This window comes from Limanda limanda, chromosome 8, assembly GCF_963576545.1.
Source record: "Limanda limanda chromosome 8, fLimLim1.1, whole genome shotgun sequence".
Classification (NCBI taxonomy): domain Eukaryota; kingdom Metazoa; phylum Chordata; class Actinopteri; order Pleuronectiformes; family Pleuronectidae; genus Limanda; species Limanda limanda.
In genome coordinates this window covers 21,351,110-21,373,912 of record NC_083643.1, presented here as the reverse complement: position 1 = coordinate 21,373,912, position 22,803 = coordinate 21,351,110, and the positions used below count along the sequence as shown (strand labels likewise).

The 22,803-nt window shown below is 41.4% G+C and overlaps 1 protein-coding gene across 2 annotated transcripts; it reads left to right on the top strand.

The window, feature by feature from the left end:
* Positions 1-5,723: 5,723 nt before the first annotated feature.
* On the top strand, positions 5,724-21,200 carry shisal1b (shisa like 1b). Of its 2 annotated transcripts, XM_061076391.1 has the most exons (4): positions 5,739-5,805; positions 8,255-8,468; positions 11,465-11,767; positions 21,167-21,200. In XM_061076391.1, coding segments are annotated over exons 1-4 (585 nt in total). In that variant the 3' UTR covers positions 21,168-21,200. The 2 variants fall into 2 exon arrangements, with proteins under 2 accessions (XP_060932375.1, XP_060932374.1); XM_061076392.1 differs by lacking the exon at positions 21,167-21,200 and having other exon boundaries at positions 5,724-5,805; positions 11,465-11,771.
* Positions 21,201-22,803: the final 1,603 nt, after the last annotated feature.

The following is a 22,803-nucleotide window of genomic DNA, read 5'->3' as shown; positions in this document are numbered from 1 at the left end:
ATCAAAATCAATATATCAATATCAGGTTGGCCAGTCAGATCTACACCAATCACATGAATAATATATTTCACCATCATTGGAGAGATAGAAGATAAAACCAAAATAGTTTGTCGAAAAACAAAGCTGAAGAGAGTTGTAAGGTAGAGTTTGTGCAGACCTGAAAGCCTCTCAGATGAACACTATATATCAGGCCAAAATAAATGAATAATGATTTTTTTGGGGGAAAGCACAATAGCATCACATTGACTTTTAAGTTAATAACTGAACAAAAAGCAGGACTTTCACGAGGTTGTCCCATCACTGTGTGTAATCTCCTTAATCTTCCACTGCTCTTTCCATCATCAAAGCTCTGACACCTTTGTGCCTCCAGCCAGGGCTGGACTGGGAGAACAAAACGGCCCGGGCATTTTTTGGCTCAGACCGGCCCACATAATTAGCCGAACACATCTGCCATTAAATTGACGTAACTTATGTCTTCTAAATGTCTTAAAGTAGCTCATATTAAAAGTACTTAAGTATCAAAAGTATCTGGTGTTGAAATGTACTTAAGTATCAAAAGTACAAGAACTAAAATAAAAAATGCAAAGCTCTTTTTATAGTAGGTCTATACAGACACAAAACAACCCAAAATGTTTCTCCTCAAGATTTATCTCAACTGACTGAAAAATTACAACAACAATATGCATATAATGTATAATTTTACCAATTTTGAACCCTAGATGCTGAGGTTCAAATAGTAATGGACCAGTGCATCTAGAGACAACAAAGAATTAACTATAAACAAGTGCCTCTTGTGTCTGCCCAAGAACATTAATAAACCGCAGTATAACCACTAAAACATTCTGTAAATATCACTAAACATGGACCTCTCATCAGTAGCAAGAGTGATACACAATGCCCCTTATGATAACTCAGCAAAGGGAAACCAGATCTAGGCACACAAAATAAGACACTATCTCTTATCCTATTCTAGAGGAAGTAAAAGTCGTAACAAGATTTCTGAAGGTGAACCTGCGGAGGGATAGACCAACCCCCCCCCCGACGGCAAACACGCCACCGGGACCTGCACATCTCAGGAGGTAGGGGGCAGCGAGTGAGAGAGAGAGAGAGAGGTGCGCCGTGGGTAGAGGCGTGCGACGCCAACCTCCGCTGCTCAAGTAACGAGCCAGTTTGGAGAATGTATTGAAAATTGAAAATGCGCGCTCACATGTCTGCCTCCACTCGCTCATCATTGTCGAGTCCTCCTCGCTCGTCTCCCGGCGCACCTGCTGCTGCTGGGCTGGTGAACCCGGCAACACATAGGTCCGTCAGTTTGGCACATTTAGCAGCCTCCACCTCCAGAGACTTCTGCTTTTTTTCCCGATGCTTCTCAGCGCCACCCGGGCGTTTTTTTACTCTTATTATCCATTAAGTTAAGTTTCTGTCTCAGCAGCAGCCAGTCCCGCGACTCCCCCCCCCCCGCCCCCGGTTTGTATTGTGATTGACAGCACTGTCGGGGCTCTCTGAGCCTGTCAGCCCATGATTGATTGACAATGACAAACAATAGACCAATAATATGTGTCGATGCTGGCAACACACTGCTAGCCCTCTGTAGCCAATTGGCCGGCCCAATTGGAGGGAATTTAGAGAGGAAGAAGAGAAAAAAAACAAAACAACAACATAGCGGACCAGACCGGCCCACATTGGGTCAACGGCCCACCGGGATTATGCCCGGTATGCCAGATGGCCAGTCCACCCCTGCCTCCAGCTGTGATGTGGATAAAAGTGTGCTGTTCGATTCACAGCGGTTGCTTCAGTAATTGGGCACTTCATGTTTCCACCCTCTCCTGGGCAACAACACTGAGTACCATGTTAAACAGTCTCTGTGTTCTCTCGCCCCGGGAGTGTGTCAATATTTTAGATATTTCCTCTCATAGCCTTTACATTCACAATGAGAGAGTGGGGGGGCACCGAGCTGCCATGCTCTTTATGTATATTTTAGTTTGATCTAATATGTAAACACAAAGGAAGTAGACCATCCATCTGTGTTGCATGCATGCAGCTGGGCAGTATGTTCTATTTTCAGAGCACACAGTGTGTCCCGTGCGCTGTGTGTGCACGTCTGTGTATTTACAGTACATGTTCTGCTTGGCAACCATCAGCCTCATTACACAAACCCCTTCACACTTACTTCTTTCCCTGCAAACAAGTCAGACACAGTGTTGAAGTGAACCTTGCCCTTTTATAGCCTGCACAGCACAGCATCGGGAGTAATGTGACAGTGATGCTACTCCGCGTAAAAATGCTGCGCGATGAAGAAATAATGTACATAAAAGCCCTGTAATGAAAACAACAGCTGCATGGGAAGAGGAGTAGGCTCGTGGGGAGATTTGAGAGTATGGGAATCCCTTGTCATTCTGCTCATGTTGTCATCTGACAGTACTGCGAAGCTCCCACCAGAAGTAAAAAGAGTGGGAGAAAAAAAAAATATAAAATGCCACTCTAACAAGTCTCCTGGGACCTCAGCCGCCTGGCTTTCTAAAGAGGGAACAGCTTGTCTTAAAATGCTTTGAAAGACTCGCAACAGAAACAGCCCGCTGTGCACCTCGTACATGTTCTGTCCATGTCCATAGTGACGGTTTTATCTATTGGTTTGGTCGTGTGCAAACATCAGCCTGTGCAGGTTACGTAAGAAACATGGCGACAAGTAGGAGCTGGAACAAGTAGAATAACACTAACTAACGTCGTCACTGACAAGACAACGGGATTCTCTGAGGTGTTTGCACTACTTCAGTTTCTTCCATTACATTTCTGTTTATCCACCAGACCATAATTAAACAGGCACATTCTTTTCAGTAAAGCTTGACTACATATTTATAACTGTAGCTAGAAGCTGCAGCTCAAACAGGGTGAAGACACAGGGGTGTTCAGTTCGTGTGGAGAGATAGTAGAGGTCTTCACAACTCTCTAGGCACTCCTGGGAAACAGAAGCTCATTGTATCGTTGTGGGTCTCATGTCAGAATATGTGTAACTCTCCAAAGATGCTAGCTCGGATCACGTGATGATTCTTGATTAACCACTAGACAGTACAGGTGTGTTTGGGTCTGATGGATCATTCTCTTCATTAAATGTCTCCGCAGGTCCAGATCTTATCAAGCCCAAAATATAAAGCTTGTGGTGAACCCTAATTCACAGACCTGCATCACTTGTGTGTTTGTGCAGCGTTATGAAATGACAGCTATACTTTTGTGCATCAGCCACTATGTTATGACATTATGGATTCCTCTTAATGTCATATGTCTGTTTTTCCGGGGTAAGGTTAAGTTCTTATTCTTACTCATGGAATATGTCAACCACAAAATGATTTTATTAAATGTCTGGACAGCAGTCCGACCTGTTTCAATAACACTTTACCGCTATTAAAAACTAAAACAATTTGAGAACCCTCAACCATTACATATTCGACATTATGAAATATAAAAATAATTTGTGGTTTGCAACGTGACTTTGCAAAAGCCACCGCAATCTCGATTGAGTTCTAAATATCAGCCAGGAAAAACACTTCTCGTATGTTCGTCTCACAGATGGATTGTCGGAAACGTGTCTTAGTAATTTAATCAGAGGGTGATGATGCAACATTGAGCTGGACGTCATCCACCGCTCTTTTTCATTCACCCTCTCGACCCTTGTTGTTGCTTTATATATGGTTTCTGCTCTGCTGTGGGCTCCTTCATAATTCAGGACTTGAGTTCTGTAATACTTTGCATGCTGCTCCCACACAGAAGATGTTCACGTTCCTTTGCACATACAGCACACGCCTCTTAAGCCCACAATGACCTTAGATCACTAGTGGAAAATGACTCATGTCATGAATATGAGTAGTGCAGGTTTAATGGTTTTAAGCAGTGAATGCCTTTTTCAAAGCTGAAATGTGAAGACAAGATAATTTCTACACTATTCACACTCCCTCCAGCTTTAGCCCTGTTCCTCTTTGATACGTGGCTGACACTAATTCAATTAAATGCAAATGCTTCACTGACAAAGTTTGCAGCACATTAGCATAAACATCCTCTTAAACTTATGCAAGGACAGGGAGCGTTTATGTATAATTTCCTCTGGTCCTTTTTGTATAATAAAGCAGACTTGGACATGAACAGCAGCTCTCTGAGTTTCCCTGGCAACCCTTACATCGTCTTATCAGTACTGTAGTATCGGCCATTACAGTACTGATAGAATAAATTTGCCAAACAACAGAAACAAGCGTGGCAAAGCAAAATGTGCCCTCTTCCCATTAATCTCACTTAGCATCAGTGGGGGGGCAGCCGCAGCAGAGGCTCACGCTGAAACCAAACAGTGATACTCAGGTGGAAGAGGGAGAATTCATCATGTCCTACAAGGCGTCCTTTACAAGTGCTGCTCCTCAGCAGTTCCTCAATTAAAACTCTCCAAACTGTGCTGAAGAAACAACTTCTGTGTGATTAATTAAATATCTGGTAAACAACACTTCCTCAGGACCACCATACATAGAGTGGGTTTTTCGATTTTTTTGCTTCCAAGCATAGATACAGGATAAACATCTACTGTTTTATCTTGTATATGTTGTTTAAATCCCAAAACAGGATAAAGTGATTTTGGCTAAAAACATTCATAAAAACAAAGTGATTCATAAAAGCAATACGTTTATCTGTTCTTTGCTTTGTCTGTATTGTGTGGAAGTTCTGAAATGATGCTTCAGTGAGCATTATGTGTTCTTACAGAGAAATGTAGTCAAAAGGGAAACTTTGCATTATCAGGGCTGCAATGAACCATAACACTTTATTTTATGGGCCTTTAACATTGTACTATGCTTTCTGGAAATACCTGTGCATTATATTATAATACAAATAACTATAATTAAAGGTGCATTAAATAAGCTTTTCCAAAAACTATGAAACTTATTAATCTTATCAATTAATTTCTGACTCAACTAACTGAACAACTGTTTGGCTCATTGAATATATGCGTACAAATCGTGGAAAAATCAAAGCAGCAAATTGTAATAAGAGACAAATTGTAACTTGATGATGTATGGTATATTTGATTAAAACCAGTCAACTGGGACTGAAGGAATTGTTTAATCTCATGGAATTATGATTCCTTATTATTGCCACTATCATTCATTATAACATGCACTTATACGATGTGGCCTGCACTGATTAATACATACCGATCCTTATCAATACAGTATGTCCATAAAATGTGTGCATATATATACTGTATATATAAATGATGACGTTCAGTTGAAATTCACCTCGTCAAACCATTTTATCACAATAATCAGTGTATATATAAGTGCAAATTTTTCTCTTATCAAATACAGAGAAACTTTATTCACAACACAAATTCGAAAAAGTATGGAACAACTTTTAGCCCCAGGGTTGTCAGATTGAAAATTTTAATTAAAACTAATGCCCAAGCCTTTCTGTTATGCAAACCAAAGGGACAGCTTTCAGATGCATCCGGGGCCCTCGCTGTCAGACAAGCTGCCCGCACAGTGGGGCGGAACTCCCAGAAACGTCCAGAAGTCCAAATTAGATAACTTAATCTTCTCTCTATCTGCTTGTCTTGTTCCCATCAGGAGTCCTGACTCCCAGGAACAGCAGCCATGTGAGCGGAGCTGTCAGCGAGCAGAGGATGCCCACATCCAGCTAAAACCCAGCAGCTCCCCCCTTCCCTCTTGCTCCTGCACCCTCCCTCCTTCCCACATGAGGACAAGAAGATGACTATCACCAGCCGGCAGTCCTTCAATGTCCTGACGGTCATTTTCCTGCTGCTGTCCACTGCAGGTCTGTACAGTTGCTTATCAGTGAATCTGCCTGTCTGGACCCTCAAATGTTGTTTTTCTTGGTAATAGGAGCCTCCGGAAGCTCAGATAGGAGTCAGGGTGAGCTCATATTAGACATGCTAGGAGCAGTTTCTACATACTCTCCAAATGTGAGTGTCATTCTGTTACTGAGTGAGTCACTGGTGAACTAATGAACTAAAAACAGTAAACAACCCCAAAAGACACCATTTTATGGAAAGAAGGAAATCCATGTTGACATCTGATGGCCAGAAGTTAAATCAGACACACTTAACATCAAGGGACTTCGAGACATTTACTGCCAGGAAGAAATAGTGAACTTGGCAGGGAAAGCTCTGAACCTGAGGGTGATCTCTAAATGAGGCCGTGCGGCGGAGAACTGTGAAGAGAGCACATCACAACCCGAAAGGTACAAACAGAGAGTCCCAGCTAACACACACACTGTCTCTGAGATGTGGTGTTTATATTACGCAGGAGGGGGAAGATGACAGCTCAAGTTTGAAAAGGACAAAATAAAGTACGAGGAGGAGGATTTAGTGTTGGAGGGAGAAAAGAACAGTTCCAGCGGCGGATTAAACAGCACATTCATAATAACCAGCAGAGTGAAAGTGACGTTAAAGACAACCACATGAAAGATTAACTTAGCACCCTGTCCAAGCTTGAAAGGTCGTCCTTCATTCAAGCCAAGCGAAACATTGATCTCTTTTCAAATAACAACTCCTGATGAGAGTTATGTAACTGTGGTGCTGTGAATTCTGGGTGACGGCCAGAGAAGAGGTGTAATATCCTGGATTTCTACCATCTTTGGTGGTCAGGAACTACAGGCAGAGAAGTCAGCCTGTGGGTGCCACGATGCCACTCACCAATAATATTGGCCTCTTGAATGTGATGTTTCAAGACTGCTTGAAGGAATTTCTTCAACTTTTTATCAGTTGTCACCTGGACTCAATGATAAAGTGATTATGTTTCAGTTGCCAGAGGTCAAGGTTACAGTGACCTTTATGTGAATCGGGAAAAAAGAAAAAATTCAAATGCCACAGCCTCATTAAATTACAATGATATACAAAAAGACAATATCAGAAAATCCTTAGATTTGAGAAGCTAGAATTGAAGAATTAAATTATTGTTAATGTCTTAGTAAGTTGATGGTTTTCAATACTTTTTATTTCTTGTTGCTTCATTTGCTCACTCAGTCTGGGTTGATGCCCATATTTAGACATTTGTCATGTATTACATTAACAGCAAAATTCTACACAATAAATATTTTTCATTAGAAAGATTAATTGTAAAGGTCACAAAAAACCCAGCACTGCTAACTGAACACTGAATAAATAACAAATACATCATCACCACTTTTCCTCCATGTCACAGAGCAATGTCATGTGAATGTCAAATTCAGTCTGGTGTGTGCACTGACTGATGTTCTGATGCTATGTGTCGCTGGCTGCACTCTGAGCAGGAGCCATAGCTCTTTTCAGACCACAAGTTGTAAACAAGAGCAAAGCTGTTTAACATATCCTAAATTTCAAGAGGTGTTGATGAAATTAAGCAGGCGGGTGTGTTTTATAGCTGTGTTGTTTCCAGAAGCAACTGTGGTTCATTTGCGAAACCGGAGAGTTTCCCTAAACTCTTTTCTTTAACCTTTTGCCTTTAATATAACATGTGAGTCAATGTTCTAAAAGCTATACGTGCGTTAGGGCAATTTGAAATCCACTTTAGGTTAACAGTGGAAAAGAAAAGGGTTAAAGGTTAAAGGTTCTAAAACTAATCTTGGCTGTGACTTGGGCCTAATATTATCCGAACACCATGTTCCATTCCCTTTAAAAGCCAGGTGTACATGCAATGTAATGGACTTGGGTGCTTGCTAAGATGGGGGAAAGTACATTTCCTATTTAAACTGCATGGATGCTGCATTGGAAAATGTGTCAGGCAGTAACTAGCAATGACATTTTTGTTTATTGACGAAAGGGGGAGATAAATCTAGGCGATGCATTGCACTGCATGTAAGACAGTGCCCGTCAAGTCGATGACTTAGCCAGTTCACTTAGAACCAATGCTGACCTCTTCTTTATGTGTAAGGATTTACAATTTGAATAACATGAGCTGGTTGCAAAACCATATCACTGATTCACCAACATGTCCGGCAAATACAAAGCTCAATCGAAGTCTTCTTTTACTAAATAAGCCGTCCTTTACTTATAATCATCCAGCTTCCTTCAGTACGCCTTCATTCTACCCCTCCTCTGCTGAAGGGATGATGGGCAGCCACACCAAGCTCATTATAACCCGAGAGATCCCTTGCCTTTCAAATGCTGACCTGTCTGAAATTAATGAAACGACGTCTATCATCCGCCAGCGTGTCTAGATCCTTCCTCCTGACAATTACTGACTGGTTTTCTACATCTCAATCTTTGTCCTCCCCAACACTGCAGCTCTCTCAGCTCATTACCGGGTGTGTGAGCCCTACTCTGACCACAAGGGGCGCTACCACTTTGGCTTTCACTGCCCGCGCCTGTCAGACAATAAGACCTACATGTTCTGCTGCCACCACAATAACACGGCCTTCAAATACTGCTGCAACGAGAGCGAGTTCCAGATGGTCATGCAGGTCAACCTCACCACCACCACAGATGGATACGCACACAAGTAAGTAACTCTCTGCTGCCAGTACAACCCAGTCTGACCCATTGACACTTTCTAACTGCCCTGTCTGCCACCTGATTTGTCTCAGTCTCATTTTAGATTTTGGTTTTAGTTGGATTTCTGTGTTTGTTTGGAAAAAATAGAAATCAAAGGTGCAGACAAACAGGATATTCCCTTGTCACCACGGGTGTCAGCCCAAGTGTGATGAGGATACTATGAAGAGGTCATTATATTCTAGGCATATACCGGATGCCCTCCTCTGTGACTTCATTATTTCCTATCAGGCCCTCTGGTAGTGTATACGTTGGCCCCACACAATGTATCCAAACGTGTTAAATAACAAGTTATGTTGTAATTTTACAAGAAAAAAGGTTAAAAATGTAGGAGTATTAAGTATTTTTGAGGCTACGTTTCATGTTAAAAGTACAAGAAGAGCAGCCTGTCATTAAATTATGACTTTATTCTCCACATTTTTTGTTAATTCACAACATATTGTAACATTATTTTTGAAATCTCAGATCCAATATAGTCCAAATACTCTGCCGTAGAAATTTGATGTATTGTGTAAGATGAAGAGAACTCTAGCTGAATGGTTAGGACGCAGACCACATGGGCTCATACCACATGGGCTCAAATTCCCTGAGCAGCAAGTCCCCTGTTTGATTTCCCTCTGGATGGACAATCTGCTGCATGTCATTCCCCTGCTCTCATTTCCTGTCCGTCTCCACTGTACCCACAGAGGCATAAAATACTGAAACAATTGCAAAAGTAAAAGAAAGAAGAAAACATAGCGTTGTTTCAGATGATTAAGGGAAAAAAGTAGCTTGTGCTGAATCGTGAGCAGAGTTTAATGTGATAGAATGATATGATAGAACAGGCGGTTTCAGAGAAGTGACGTCTCCTCGGATCAGATGAAGTCTGCAGACTCACAAACAGCCCCCCCCCCCCCCCGCCCCCCCCTCCACAGTATCACTGCCATTGACACCACTTGCTTCTTGCTCAGAGACTTTCGTTGACATCATTGATCTCCACCTTCGAAAAGCATTAACACGCAGCACAGAGAGGAGCAGATGCTGAGAGCAGTTGTTGTGTTGAGAGTGGGACGCCTCCACACGATAGCTCACAAAGGCAGGTGTTAAATGTTGGCTATTATGTGAAGTACCACCATGAGTGTGTCATAGAGATTCACACAATAAATACAAGTGCACTTTTACAATATTATTAATAGTAAACTATAAGGTGGCAAAAAACTTCAATATATTCATTATGTGCAGGTTTGTCTGAGTGAAGGACACAGAAAAACAAGCCTCTGGATCGGTGGGAGCTCTCAGTGGGAGGTTCGGGTGACAAAACCTCAGCTCTTTGTACTAATGTCCTCCCAGCAGGCCTCTGTCTGGGACGGTTCACACTGCCCTGCAGCCGGTCATGATATTTCATTTTCGTGTCAGATGGCCTGTTGGGCCGCTCTTTGATCCGAGCTCAGCGGTAGATGGAGAGCAGGTTTGATGTTTAACACTGGCCAAGTGAGTTAAACCGACCAGTATTCTGCTCCGCACTCACACTGCACGGTGAAAATTGTTTTATAGTTTGAGATTTATTGCAGAAAGTGAAGTAAAACCAAAGGTCTGTATTGGTTTTCTACAGGTCAATGCTTAGCATTTATGGCATGTTATATATTTATAGAGCAGCTAAAATGATGCAGGATCACAATATATTCAGAATAAAAGTCATCTGAGGCCATGTTTTTAAAAAGCAGCTAGAAAAACCACAACCCTTTGACATGATAATCAATTGCATGTGCTTTCCCACATTGAGACGCCTGTTTAAATATTGAATAACACAACATCATTTTTAGTTGTGTGGTCCAGATTGATCCCTCAGAACATTGTGCACATACAGTTTGCTTACCCTGGTTGACCCAACTTGGAAAACCCTGCTGGTTCCTCAATTCAACGTAACAGACGAACAAACTAGATTTGTGTCACCAACACAGACACGATGACTAAAGGTAAATGCATTTAAACGAAAAAAATCTTTGGACATGAAACAAAAGCCACTCAAGTCATTTACTCACTTTATAAATTGCATTGTTGTGGACTCTGATGGACTAATGAACTAATTGTGTAAATTGACTGGTTGTTTTTGTATTTTACTGATCATGAGGAAACTACTGTTTCCTTCCCCCTTTTTATAGATGTAAATGTTGGAGCTGTCAAAAAAGATTAAGCCTATGGAAAAGGCAAATGCAGGTGAATTTGAGTGCAGATAATTATCCCTACGACCACATATGTTCAGACTGATGTGAATTCTCTTGATTTACTGAAAAGAAGCACAAGAAGAACGTTTCAAAATGTGCCAAGATCACATAAGAGACAGGATCCCTCCAGAAGAGATGATTTTGAAGTGACATCCTGTTTCATCTCTTTCAGAGTCAAAATATTTCTCGGGAAAATCAACCGGATAGGACTGAATCGCCTTCAGTTTATGTGATGTTCCCCCAACTAAATGTTCTCAGCATCATAAACAAAGACGTTGCATTCAGAAATATTAAGTCGCTCTGTTACTGTTAGAACCCCTGCTGAAGGACCTTGTTTTATGTATTGGATGTGGATTGAGTAAAAGAAAGTACAAATTAAGTCCAGATGGATCATGCAATACATGGAGAAAAACGTATGAGAGGTGAAAACAAGGAGAACAGATTTTTAATAAGGAAGCTGAAATGAAATAAATGTAAACGTATTTTGTGCTAATGACAGTATTTTTCCAACGTATTTAAAAATAGCGAATGGAGCAGATGGAGGTTTCTCTGTGGTTCTTACCCAGGGAGGATTTTAGTGAACGTCTCGGCCTTGCCACATGAAGAGCAAACATTCACACCTGGCAGCTCCGTCATAGCCACAGCTTAAGGGTATCTGATGGTAGATTACAGCATGTGAGGAGTGTTTATCATCATTTTACCAGATTACACTGTGCTAACACTCTCTGTCTGTCTCCTGAAGTAATTATACTGCCCTGGTCGGCGTGTGGATTTACGGCTTCTTCGTCATGGTGCTGCTGGCGCTGGACTTCCTCTACTACTCGGCCATAAACTACGAGCTGTGCCGGGTCTACCTGGAGAAATGGGGTCTGGGCGGCCGCTGGCTGAAGAAGGCCCGGAGTCAGTGGCACAGGTCAATGCCGGAGGAGAGTGAAGCCCCGACTCCAGCCCAGCCCATGGTGCCCAGCCACTACCAGCCCCGACACAGCCTCCGAGAGGAGAGCCACAGCCCGACGCTCCTGCCCTATAACACATCCACCGCATGGTGAGTCGCTGTCTGTCACGTGACCACTGACAACCCGCAGTCCAGTTCACATGTCTGCTGTGAAGCTGCATGAACCAGCAGACCAAGATTTGCCCCATAGAACATGTCTGTGTAAATAGTCTTCACAGAAAAGTTTCAATGGAGGAGTTGGTTGTGTATAAATTATCATAAATGAATAATAGACAGGACGCCGCATGAGGCTGTTGATGTTGGTTTGGCCGGGAAGTATTTTTTCCTGGGGTATTGGTAGACAGAGTGTCCACAGGCCCGTTACTAAAAGCTTAGTTCATTGTCGTTCTCCAGCTCTCTGAATTCAACTGGCCCAGTCCCCATTGGTGGTTGCCACAGCAACCGAGGTCGTGCCATAGACCATAAGAGATAGAAGAGAGTCTCCAGTGAAAGATAGAGGTAGAATAAGTATAACGATTTCTTTTAAATTGTTATTAATATTAGAACACAAAACGTCCTTCACACACAAGTAGTTCACCCAGGGCTTTTTCTACTTTGTAAGACTTAGAAGAGTTTTCAGGACAATCCCTGAAAGATTTATATAAATAATATTATTGTCTTTTTTATAATCAATTGCCGCTGGTACAGATGAGGTTTTATACTTTAAATATTATCTTATACTATCTCATAATTTGTGTGTTATATAATTTACTATGAATCTTAATCTTCAAACTAACATTATCTGTTGAGTGATGTGTTGTAAAAGTAGAATATTTGCTTCTGAGATGTACTGGAGTAGAATGGTTAGTGGAATAGAAGAATTGAGTAGCTAAAAATGTAAATACTAAAAAAAAGTAAAAGCACCTCAAAACTAATAACTTCAGCTGAACTGTAATGGATTCATGTTTGCACAGGGGAGAGGAGCTGCTCACTGACAGGTCTGTTGTCTCATGTGACGCAGACAAAGAACAAGTTAGAGCCTGCTCTGCATGCAGCTGTACAATAAAAGATGGAAAATAGTCAATGTTAATATTGTTTCACCACAAGTGAATAATTGTATGAGAATCCCTGTCTGAAACAGTGCAGACTGAAAAACGGTTCCTTTCATTTCTTTTTAACATTGATTCTCTTTGTGTCTAATGTTCCTCTTGCTGCTCTTGGTTCTCTGTGTGTTGTTATGGAGAGATAATGGCAGAGAGACAGTTTCTACAAGGATAAATTAGAGTGATTCTAGCACAATTTCCCAAAGCCAAAATGGAGGAAGCTCAGACTTCAGGCTCTCCATTTACTTGTTGTTTATTAAAAGTGTATTGCTCACATATAAGCACTCACACACACACATACACCTGACTACAATGATAATGATTAATCTTTTATCAACATAGACTGTATATAAACATGGACGACATGATTTCCCCCCATTATGCAAAAGATGAGGGCGTTCATATCTAGGATATTTAGGCTTCGTAGTGGGAGGAAATGGAGACACATTGTCCATCTTTATATACAGTCAATGGTTATCAATATCAAGAATTCAATCAATTCAATACATTGTTTTTTCTCTGAATAAGTAATAAAGACTTTATCAATATTTTACGAACCCTTCCGCCCACTAATGGACATATTTCTACAAAGCATCTGATGTGTATTTGTCTTTCATCTCAAAATAGCTGCACTGTCTCCACACGAGACTCTTTGGTAAGAGAGAAGTCCTCTTGGTTTTAAGTCCGACTGTCTCATTAGGGAGCTGTCATCATTAATGATTACAAAAGAAGAGAATAATGTGAAAGCCTCTCTGTCCGCCAGGGGCCCCTCACCCATATTTAACCTGAATGATTCCACTCTGAGTCACATAAGAAACCCTTCACAGAGTTTTCTGTGGAAAAACACCATCTGCTGTCCTGTCAGTTGATCTGTTTATTACCTTTGAGAGCTGTCACAGGCAGTGTTGGTCAAGTTACTTCTAAAAAGTAATTAGTTACAGTTACAAATTACTTCTCCCAAAAAGTAATTGAGTTAGTAACTCAGTTACCACATTGTTAGAGTAATTAGTTACTCAGCAAAGTAACTGTGGCGTTATTTTTCATGTTTTATAACGCTGTTACGTTCTGTAACATCTTTAACGTCAAAGATGTTTATATTAACTGATTGAAGAATAAAAACACTATATACAGTATTTTAGAACATTTGGTATTTATTTGAACTCAATAGATTGCAGCCTGCCATATGATGCATAGAATTAAAACATATAAAAATAAATATTGAAAATAAAATTCAAGTGCAAATGTAAACTTGGGTAAAAAGAAACAAAGGAAAATCTGGCCATTAAGTAGTGTGAGAAGTAGTGCCGGTACTTCCAGTTATTGAACGCTACTTTTGAATTTCCCTGGCTCGTCGCCATTGTCGCTGTCTTGAGCTGTAGTCAGAGCGTGCAGTGAGACAGCTCTCTCCACGCAGCTGGGGTGTAATATTGTAACGGATCGAGAGACCCCCCCCCCCCCACCAGAGTGTTGTTTGACAGCCGTCGCCGGATGATGACGTAGCGAGCGACGTCAAGCCTATTCATTGGTGGAGAAGGAGTCGCAAGGGACAGGAGAAAGCGGAAGTGCGGAGGAAGCCGGCAAACAGCGTCGGGGACTGCGGAGTCGCTGCCGGTTGAGATCGCCGACTGACCGCTTCATTCAACCAAATTGTAGTAACGCGCCACTTTACATTATCAATAACGATAACGGCGTTGTAACGATGACAAAAGTAATTAATTAGATTACTCCGTTACTGAAAAAGAACTCCGTTAGTAACGCCGTTATACTTAAACGCCGTTACTCCCAACACTGGTCACAGGCGTCTCAAGGTGTGTTAGACTTTTCGATTTGCAACCCCAGGAGTGAACTGTAACACACCACTGGGAACTTATCTTAGCTGTTGTTCAGACTTGCATTACACAGCCAGACAATAATCAGAGCACAGCCTGGAAGAAACCTACATTTTTGGGCAGTCAATTTTTCATTCGGGGTTCTCTGTCTCAGATGCTGTCTGCTTGGGACTTAGAGACTCGCTAGAGGTAGACATCTCTCTCAGGTCATGATAATTTAATGCGAACAGAGATTTGACAAATGGCTCTGAGAAGCAGTGTGGACAGAGGGAGCCTGAGATAGAGCAGCAGGGGTGCCGGAGAAGGGTCTTGGGGCTGCTCTGCTGATGGAAATGTGGCCGAGACTGGACACATCCAGAGAGCCTCCTCATTAGACACAAAGTCAGTTCACTATGATAGGACTCATCAATCTACACCCTGGCAGAGTTGGCCAGCTCAAGCTTAAACTACAGGATGTCTAAAAAAAAGGTTTTAAAACTTCAGCAAGAAGCTCAGTGAAAAAGTGGGCCTGGAAAATGAGAGCACACTTATAACTCTCCTGTTGGTCACAGTAATTCATGCAGATTGTAGTGACAGAAACTGCTTCAGGATGGAGGGCAGTGTGGAGTAATCGTACATGCAACATCTTTTTTAACTTTTGAATAAACAGGACAGCATTTACAAAGAACTAAAAATATTCCTGTGTAATCGTTCACTTCTGCGGGAAAAAAGTGACAGATGCTTGGAGCTAAAAACAGTCGCAAGCAGTTTCTGGGGCACGATTGGAATATCTTGAGTGCAGTTTCACACAGTGAGGCACTTCTCACAGTTTGGTTAATGCTTACCTTATCTTGTTAAGTGTAAGTCGCCTAGTCAGGTGATTGTGTATGTTTACCACAATCTATGTCGCCCACACTGTGCGTCATGAAATGGCCCATGGCTAGTTCGCGTGGGTACAGTATCCCCAGCGAGGATGCTGGGTAATGGCTCAGAAAACTGCGTCCACTATGTTGAACATCTGCTGGCCAAATGTAAACAGAGATGGGGTCAAGTTGCTCAGCGTCTTAAAACAAACCAGTCGCACAGGAACTCAGGAATCCCACATATATGGCTACCAGTGGGGCAGAGCAATCCTGAAAAGCAAGTCAAAGTATCATCTCTCCACATGTCCAGATGTGTTTCTTCAAAGAGAGGGCAGCTCCGCATTCAGCATGTGGGAAACCTCTTTACCATATTGCTACGTGAGCAGGGTTGTATCTACTGCTGCTGATCTACTGGGGGGTTTTCAGTGTGGGCAGCTTCGGAAGCAGTTATTACTTTATCTCTGTGAATAACCTTTATTAGTTTCTCCTATTCGTGTATTCACCTCAGTTAAAACAAATAAAAGAAGCTCAACTGGTGTCATTTCCTACCAGGGTCGGCTGAGCCTGATATTAATTGTTTATCTTAGGAAGAGCACTTTTTTATGAGCGGGGAATTGCCCGCAGAGGAGAGTTTACTCATAGAGTAATGTGGCTGTCGAAAGGCAGCAGCAGCACAGAACAGGCCTTTTTCACGGCTCAGTCTTTGACAGGAAACGGCAGGTAGGAGACTAAAGGTGTAAATAATGAAATGAATCTCTGTGAAGGGTGAGTGGAGCAGAGCCATACAAATAATATCAGGAACACCTGTGCTTTTCTTACATGTCAAAAATGTCTGCAGTGAAAAAGACAGCATTGTTAGAAAGAGACAGTTTTTGAAAGCAGACTTGTTATTTACAGAAAGTCAAGAGGTCACAGTCTTTCTCTGTAATAGTACCTGAAATGGGCAGTGGCCTTTGTGTGCCCTTCCTCTCCAGGCAGTGTTACACAGGGCCGCAAACCAGAGTAACTCTGAGTCAGTGAATCCAAATCAGTGGTTTTTGTACCCGATGGGGAACTTCTGTAGTTTAAAGATTGTAAAGTAGCTCAACTGAAGCCCCTTTGACACTGGATGGGGCAAAAACACTCTACCACTAGCATCTGGCTTTTTTACTTTCAGTGTGAACGTGCACAATTCCTGTTTTAAAGGACTCTTCAGAGGTTGTGGATATTTATTGGCTTCAACTCCCATCGGCAGTCATAGTGATATGATTCCCAGGCGGACACACTAATCTTTGCCCCTTAGCGAACACAATACTATGATGTGCCTCATGTAGGAAAAGAAGGTGTCACCTCGATCGGGGTACAACTGCTGCCATCTTAGCCACGAATTCCATCCGTCTCGGTTCAAGAAGCGATCCAACATCATACTACTGCTGCTGAGTTGTGCCAATGCAGTGGCTGCAACCTTCGTAGGTTGCATTCGAAGACCGTTTAGCACGATTATTGTGTCCCACTGTAGCTAACGATGCAATGATAAGAGCAGGACAAGCTGGTGACAAACAGGTAATCCTCTGTACACCAGAAAGCCTCATTTCAGTTCTGCCTTTTCTGAGTGCTCGGTCTACAGAGGCCAACGTCATCAAAGACCAAGTGGACCAAATCCTCCGAAGGACACAGCCCATGAATTGGGACCTTCATGCACTAGTGTACTCATTTTCAGGCATGTTTGAAACATTGAACATGGCACACTAGAGATTAGAGACTAGAAAACAGAAGGGCAAACAGGAATCCACATTTTTTTTCTGTTTTGTCACCTTAAAACAAAACCAAATCCATACATTTGGTGTATAACTTGAAAAATAGGTACGTAGGTTTGGCAAGTACATATTTGCATTTAGGTGGACAAAATACAAGACTAGGATTATAAACTGATGTAAATATCCAATTTAATACCAGCTGCATGAGAGTGCACGAGACACACCTCAAGGCAGCCTGATCACCACATACTGCATGAGAGAGCATCAATAACAGTTTGCCAGTATGCAGATGGAAGGCAGAACCAAGCTAGCTGTTGGCCCTTGTTTTCACTCTTATCTCTAAGCTAACCCAACAGCTGCAGGATCCGGTTAAATATTCACCATGCAGACATGAGAGTGGTATTGATCTATTCATCTAATTCTCTGCATGAATAAGCAGTGTTGAACTATTCCTTTTTAATCCAGCTTAGAATCCATTTAAAGTAACCCGTACGGAACATGATGGGTTGTGTTAATGAAGGGGCAGCGGAGCTGAACTGACAGGGCTGTGATGGTACACATCTATTGCACCCAGCTCAGCTCATTGCCATAGAAAGGAATATAAACAGACATTTTGGGATCATGGATCTTTAAAGGGTCCTTTGTAAAACCCTTTAAAGGCAATAAACGTCCTCGATGTTCCTCGAAGCTCCTGCTCTGTCTCCACAAAACACTCAGCAGCATTTATGCCGCAAAGGTCGTCCACTTTTGCTATTAGGACATTAAAAGTTTGGCCGGCATCCCAGTTTGTGCCAGCCCTCTCAGCCCACTTATCCACCTTTTGCAATTAGTAACACTGGGGAGCACCACAATCTTCTGAATATCACTTTAAAAAGAGCTGGCAGGGAGGATCCACTACATTATCACTTATTTTACAATTCCCTGTGTAGCCTGCCCACTCTGACACGCTTAGAACTGCAAGAGAGTTTTGATCTGCTGCCGTCAGTGAAGTCTTGCTGCACTGCACATTTTGAATGAATTAGGTCTGGCTTTAGTGATGAAGACTTTCTGTGTAAAAAAAACTGTATAATCAAGATTTAATAATATCCTGCTCCTTTGCTCACATATTTAGTGGCTAAATTAAAAATAAATTGTCTCGCAGTTGGTTATAAAGCTTTATGGGCAAGTGTTTTAGTTTACAACATGCTAACCATCTAGGTCCCAGCCCATCACATCTTGTAATACCACATTCTACCTCAAGAGGTGATAATGAGTCACTGTATGAGTCATGGTAATTAGGTCCCTCTGACCAATCATGACCCAATCGTAGCTGTAAATAATGATGTTACATCCCATTTTTATAGCATCTAATTAAATAATTAAAACTGCACTTGGACATACATCAGTGCGATACGAACTACCTAAAAATGTTATTTGATGTGTACTTTGACTTTACTTTGGTCCAAGTCCCATCCACGTACTGTACATAGAGAAGCCATGGTTTATGACCTATATTGCATCCAGCCACCAGGGGGGTGATTTGGCCTGACTTTTGGAGGGCTGTCATGTTATCAGACTGTGCACACACTTTACGGTCAATAGCGATAGCAAATACTTGTATGTAAGACCTCTTATGTATGCTGATCATCATCCAGAAGATAATGGTGGCAGAAATAAAATGTTGGACAACATTCAGTGACACTGCTCATAAACCAAGTCATATAGTCCCTTTAGTGGTTCATAAATCACTTGGCAACAAGTGGCAGCAGCAGCACATCATGCCGTTCTCCATCCACTCACTCAAGGATGGTAAATTACTGGGACAGCTCCACTTAGCCAGGAATGGAGCGTTCTATGTGAGGTGGCATGTGCCATCACATTCAAATATGTTGCATTGTGGTTCCACTGCATCGCGTCATTCCTGCTGCATAACACAGAAGGTTGATCTGAGCTTAACTTTTAATGTGGCAACAGTGGCACAAGCAAATCAAATGGTATTCAAACAAACACCCAAGTTCAGACGCAAACCAAGCGAGCGTGAAACTATGATTATTGTTGTTATGATGAACAATTGTATTTCAAAGTGCTTTACATGCGATTGACATGGACAAAATGTTAAAAAAAATAACAAATGAGGGCAATGCACTTATGTATTGTAAAATATCACAAAGTAAACGATAGCAAAAACAAGAAAATGTTAATAAAACAAGAAAGAGATTATAAAATAGAATACAGCGGATATGTTTTCATCCAGTACAACACTGGCTCTAACTCATGCATTAGTGAATCAGCGTGATAGTGAAAACAGTCTCGTATCACTTGGTAACAGATAACAGCACTTAAACAGCTGCTGGTCTGTCTGCAGAGGAAATGATGACTTTACTCTACACAGGAAACTGAAACAGTTTCTTTTTTACTGGGTTAGTTTTCTGTCAGAGTTTGATCAAAGCACCCATCCTTGGCTTTCTGTGGTCATAATAGAAAATGTACATTATGATATTATTCCTGGCCTGTCTGTCCACAGAGCACCATGCCAAGAGCTTGTCCAATTAAAGCAACACTCTCCATGTGGTATGAGTTAATTAACATCATAGACTCTACAAAGGCAGCCATGCACAGAGGCCTGCTGCAGGCTAAAGGAGAAGAGCTGGGGAGTAGTTCTGCTCTCTGCGAGTTGTAGAATGACTGATGGCGTAGCCGCGAACCAAAGAGCTCGCTGCAGTTTTTCATGTTTATTTTCGGGCAGGGGCTGTGATCTTTAATTAGATCTGTTCTCACATGTTAACTGTACATTTAAGTCATTTTTCTGGAGTGCAATAAAATACTTTCTAATCTTAGGAGAACAATGAGCACAAGCATGAATGTCCTGCTGATAAAGATTCCTCTGTTCATCCAAGAATGCAAAAAAAAAGCAATAAAGTGAGGAAATGGAAATTTTATTTTCCAATTAGCAATGTGGATCTATTATTTTGGGCAACAGAAGTGAGTGCTGCAGATTTGCTTAATAGAGGTTGGGTGAGTTTACGGTTTTTACAAGAATCAAACATTATAAATCAGATAGCTGTTTGAAAAGCACGGCTGTCCCTTTTATTTGTGTTTTCAGGGCCTGGTATTGAAGCCAAAATATTTTCTGATAAAGATCAATAAAGCTCATAAAGCATAAAGTACAGACATTAGGATCTGAGGCCGTTTCATCTCTGCAGCTAAAAGCCTCGTGTTGATCCACCAGATTTCTTTCCAAACATGTTCTTTGGCAATTTGGTGGATTTTGATGATGATACTTTCATTCAGGATGATTGTAAGAGGTCTTAATATCCATATATGGGACCAATATTATTTTCTTCTTATTTGCTCAGTTCTCCTAAGCTTTCAACCACACTGTTTGGCCTTCATCAGTGGAAGAAACATGATATTTTGTATGGATATGATTAAGTTGTAATCAAGGCCGCAAATAAGAATTATTTTCATTATCTACGAATCTGCAGTTTACTATTATGCAATACTGATAAAAGCTTAACAATTTACCAGAATCAGTTTGAATAGTTCAAGTAAATTTTCTGTTATTGATTGATCTCTACATCTTTTCAGCTCTTTCATATGATCTAACTATGGAGTTGAAGTTTTATTATTCCAGTTCTCCATTTATGCTGTTTATTCTCGCATCTCTCACATTTATCACATTTCTCAGTTGCACCAATGTAGAAAGATCCAGAAACCAGACTATAACAGGTCTCTGAATCTGCTGCAGAACATTTATGATCTCTTATCCGTAAATGACCAGTGACACCTCCCTGGCTTTTCCCTTTTTTCAAACTGAGCCTGTGGGACATTGTTAAACCTCTCTCTCCTCTTAGTTACCTGTCATGTCCTCCACTACTACTGCTGTGAAATAAAGATGAGGTTTAAAGTTTCCGGATACAACTAGACACTGTCATAAAAACATTCTTGTACAACTACTCTTTCCCCGGTCACAAATGTTTCTGCTCAATTTCTTTCTCTGTCTGTGTTTTGTTTCTGGCAGAGTGATGCTGCGAGTGGATGAGCTGAAGAGTAGCAACTTCTTGTTCCCTTACATGCCACAGAGGAGCTGCCCCCTCAGATGTCACTCTCTGGACCACAGTTACAAAGACCACTGGTGGGCTAGCCATACTTTAGTAGTTAGAAGTAACTACTGCACCTTTCTGATGAGCACAAATCACCCAAGGACGGACGGAAGCAGGTTGAATATGGCATTTAAGAACCAAATTTGGAAGGAAACGTAGAGGACAGTGCTGCTTGGGCCACAGCAGAGCAGTGACACACACTCAGCTGCTAAAAGGTGTTCAGTGATCCCCTGAAACGTTTGCCAAGGCCTGGGGTACCCGCAGATAAATCTAAGCTCAACTGGATAAACTGTTCTGTACTGGCAAGCGAGGAGGCGTGCCTGTTTTTCGACAAAAGAAAAAGAAGCTCATCTTTCTAGATATAACATGTTTATTACACTGCTGTGTCAGTTTGTGTTCGGTAGCAGTTAGACACAGTCGTGGTTTATCTATTTGGTGATTTATTTGTGTGAAGTAGTGAGAGAAATATATGAGTGGTTGACATTCAGAACATGTAACAGCTTAGGTCGATGCTGAGCATCTCGCTTAGAGTAGAACGTTTTTTGGTACTCGCTGAAACCAGACACAAAATGTCTCTGCAGCCATGTTGAAAACATATAATGTTTTGAAATACGTTAGTCTCCTTCCTGAAAAACAAGTTGGTTCCCTCTATTGGAACATGTCTGACACAGACATGATGCCACACAGTTATGTAAGGTTTTACATTAGGTTCATCAAGGTCTATCTGTGGTTTACAGTGACAGTGAGGAAAAGGAATCCAGGGTCTGAATAAGTCATTTCAACTAAAACATTAATAAGGATCAGGGAAGCCTTCCGAAAAGCAAACTGTGTTGTGATAAGTTAAACATAACCTCAACCCTTGGCTATGAGTGTAAAAGCCCATTTGAGATGATAAAATATAAAGTTAGTCTGTGACAGTTGACTCTGTAAATTCATCCAAAGACTTGTTTGCCCTTCGTCATCACAGGAGCTGCCTGAAAAACAGCCCCATTAGCAATATGATGCAAATGATTACACATTATGCTCTCTTTCATAAGCTGCACTCTGTATCCCACATTGGTAACAGACAATTACAAGTGATTAGCCATAATAGAAAATGTAAAGAACACATAGAAAATGTAAAGAACACATAGAAAATCTCCTTCACTGTCAGCAATAATGTACAGTAGCTTAAGCAGGAGGATGAAATGAGCTGCCAGCCAAACGAGCCCTGGGTATTCAGTGAGGTGTAGCGCAGAGGATTCTGCTGGTTTACGTTCAAGATGAAGGTTAAGTCGGTGAAACAGACGTACAGTGTTCCTGGATAATGAACTCGTAGCGAAAAAGCTCTCCTACTGTCTCTCTGTCAGACTCATGAGAAGAAAAGTGAAAACAATGTTCACATCTTTCAAAGAAAAACTTCTACTTAACGCTGCCATGGTTAGACAATTCTTTTCTCAGTAAACCAATAAGTACTTTGCTTTATAAAATGTCGGGAAAATTGTAAAATCTTCCTGTTATGATTTGTGATCGATAAAAAAAACAAAATATTTATAAATCCTCCTAATTTGGAGCC

Excerpts from the sequence above, each read along its gene's own strand:
- shisal1b (XM_061076392.1), top strand. The coding sequence starts at position 5,739 with ATGACTATCACCAGCCGGCAGTCCTTCAATGTCCTGACGGTCATTTTC. Across the intron at positions 5,806-8,254 it reads CCTGCTGCTGTCCACTGCAG|CTCTCTCAGCTCATTACCGG; the intron begins GTCTGTACAGTT and ends CCAACACTGCAG. Across the intron at positions 8,469-11,464 it reads ACAGATGGATACGCACACAA|TAATTATACTGCCCTGGTCG; the intron begins GTAAGTAACTCT and ends TGTCTCCTGAAG.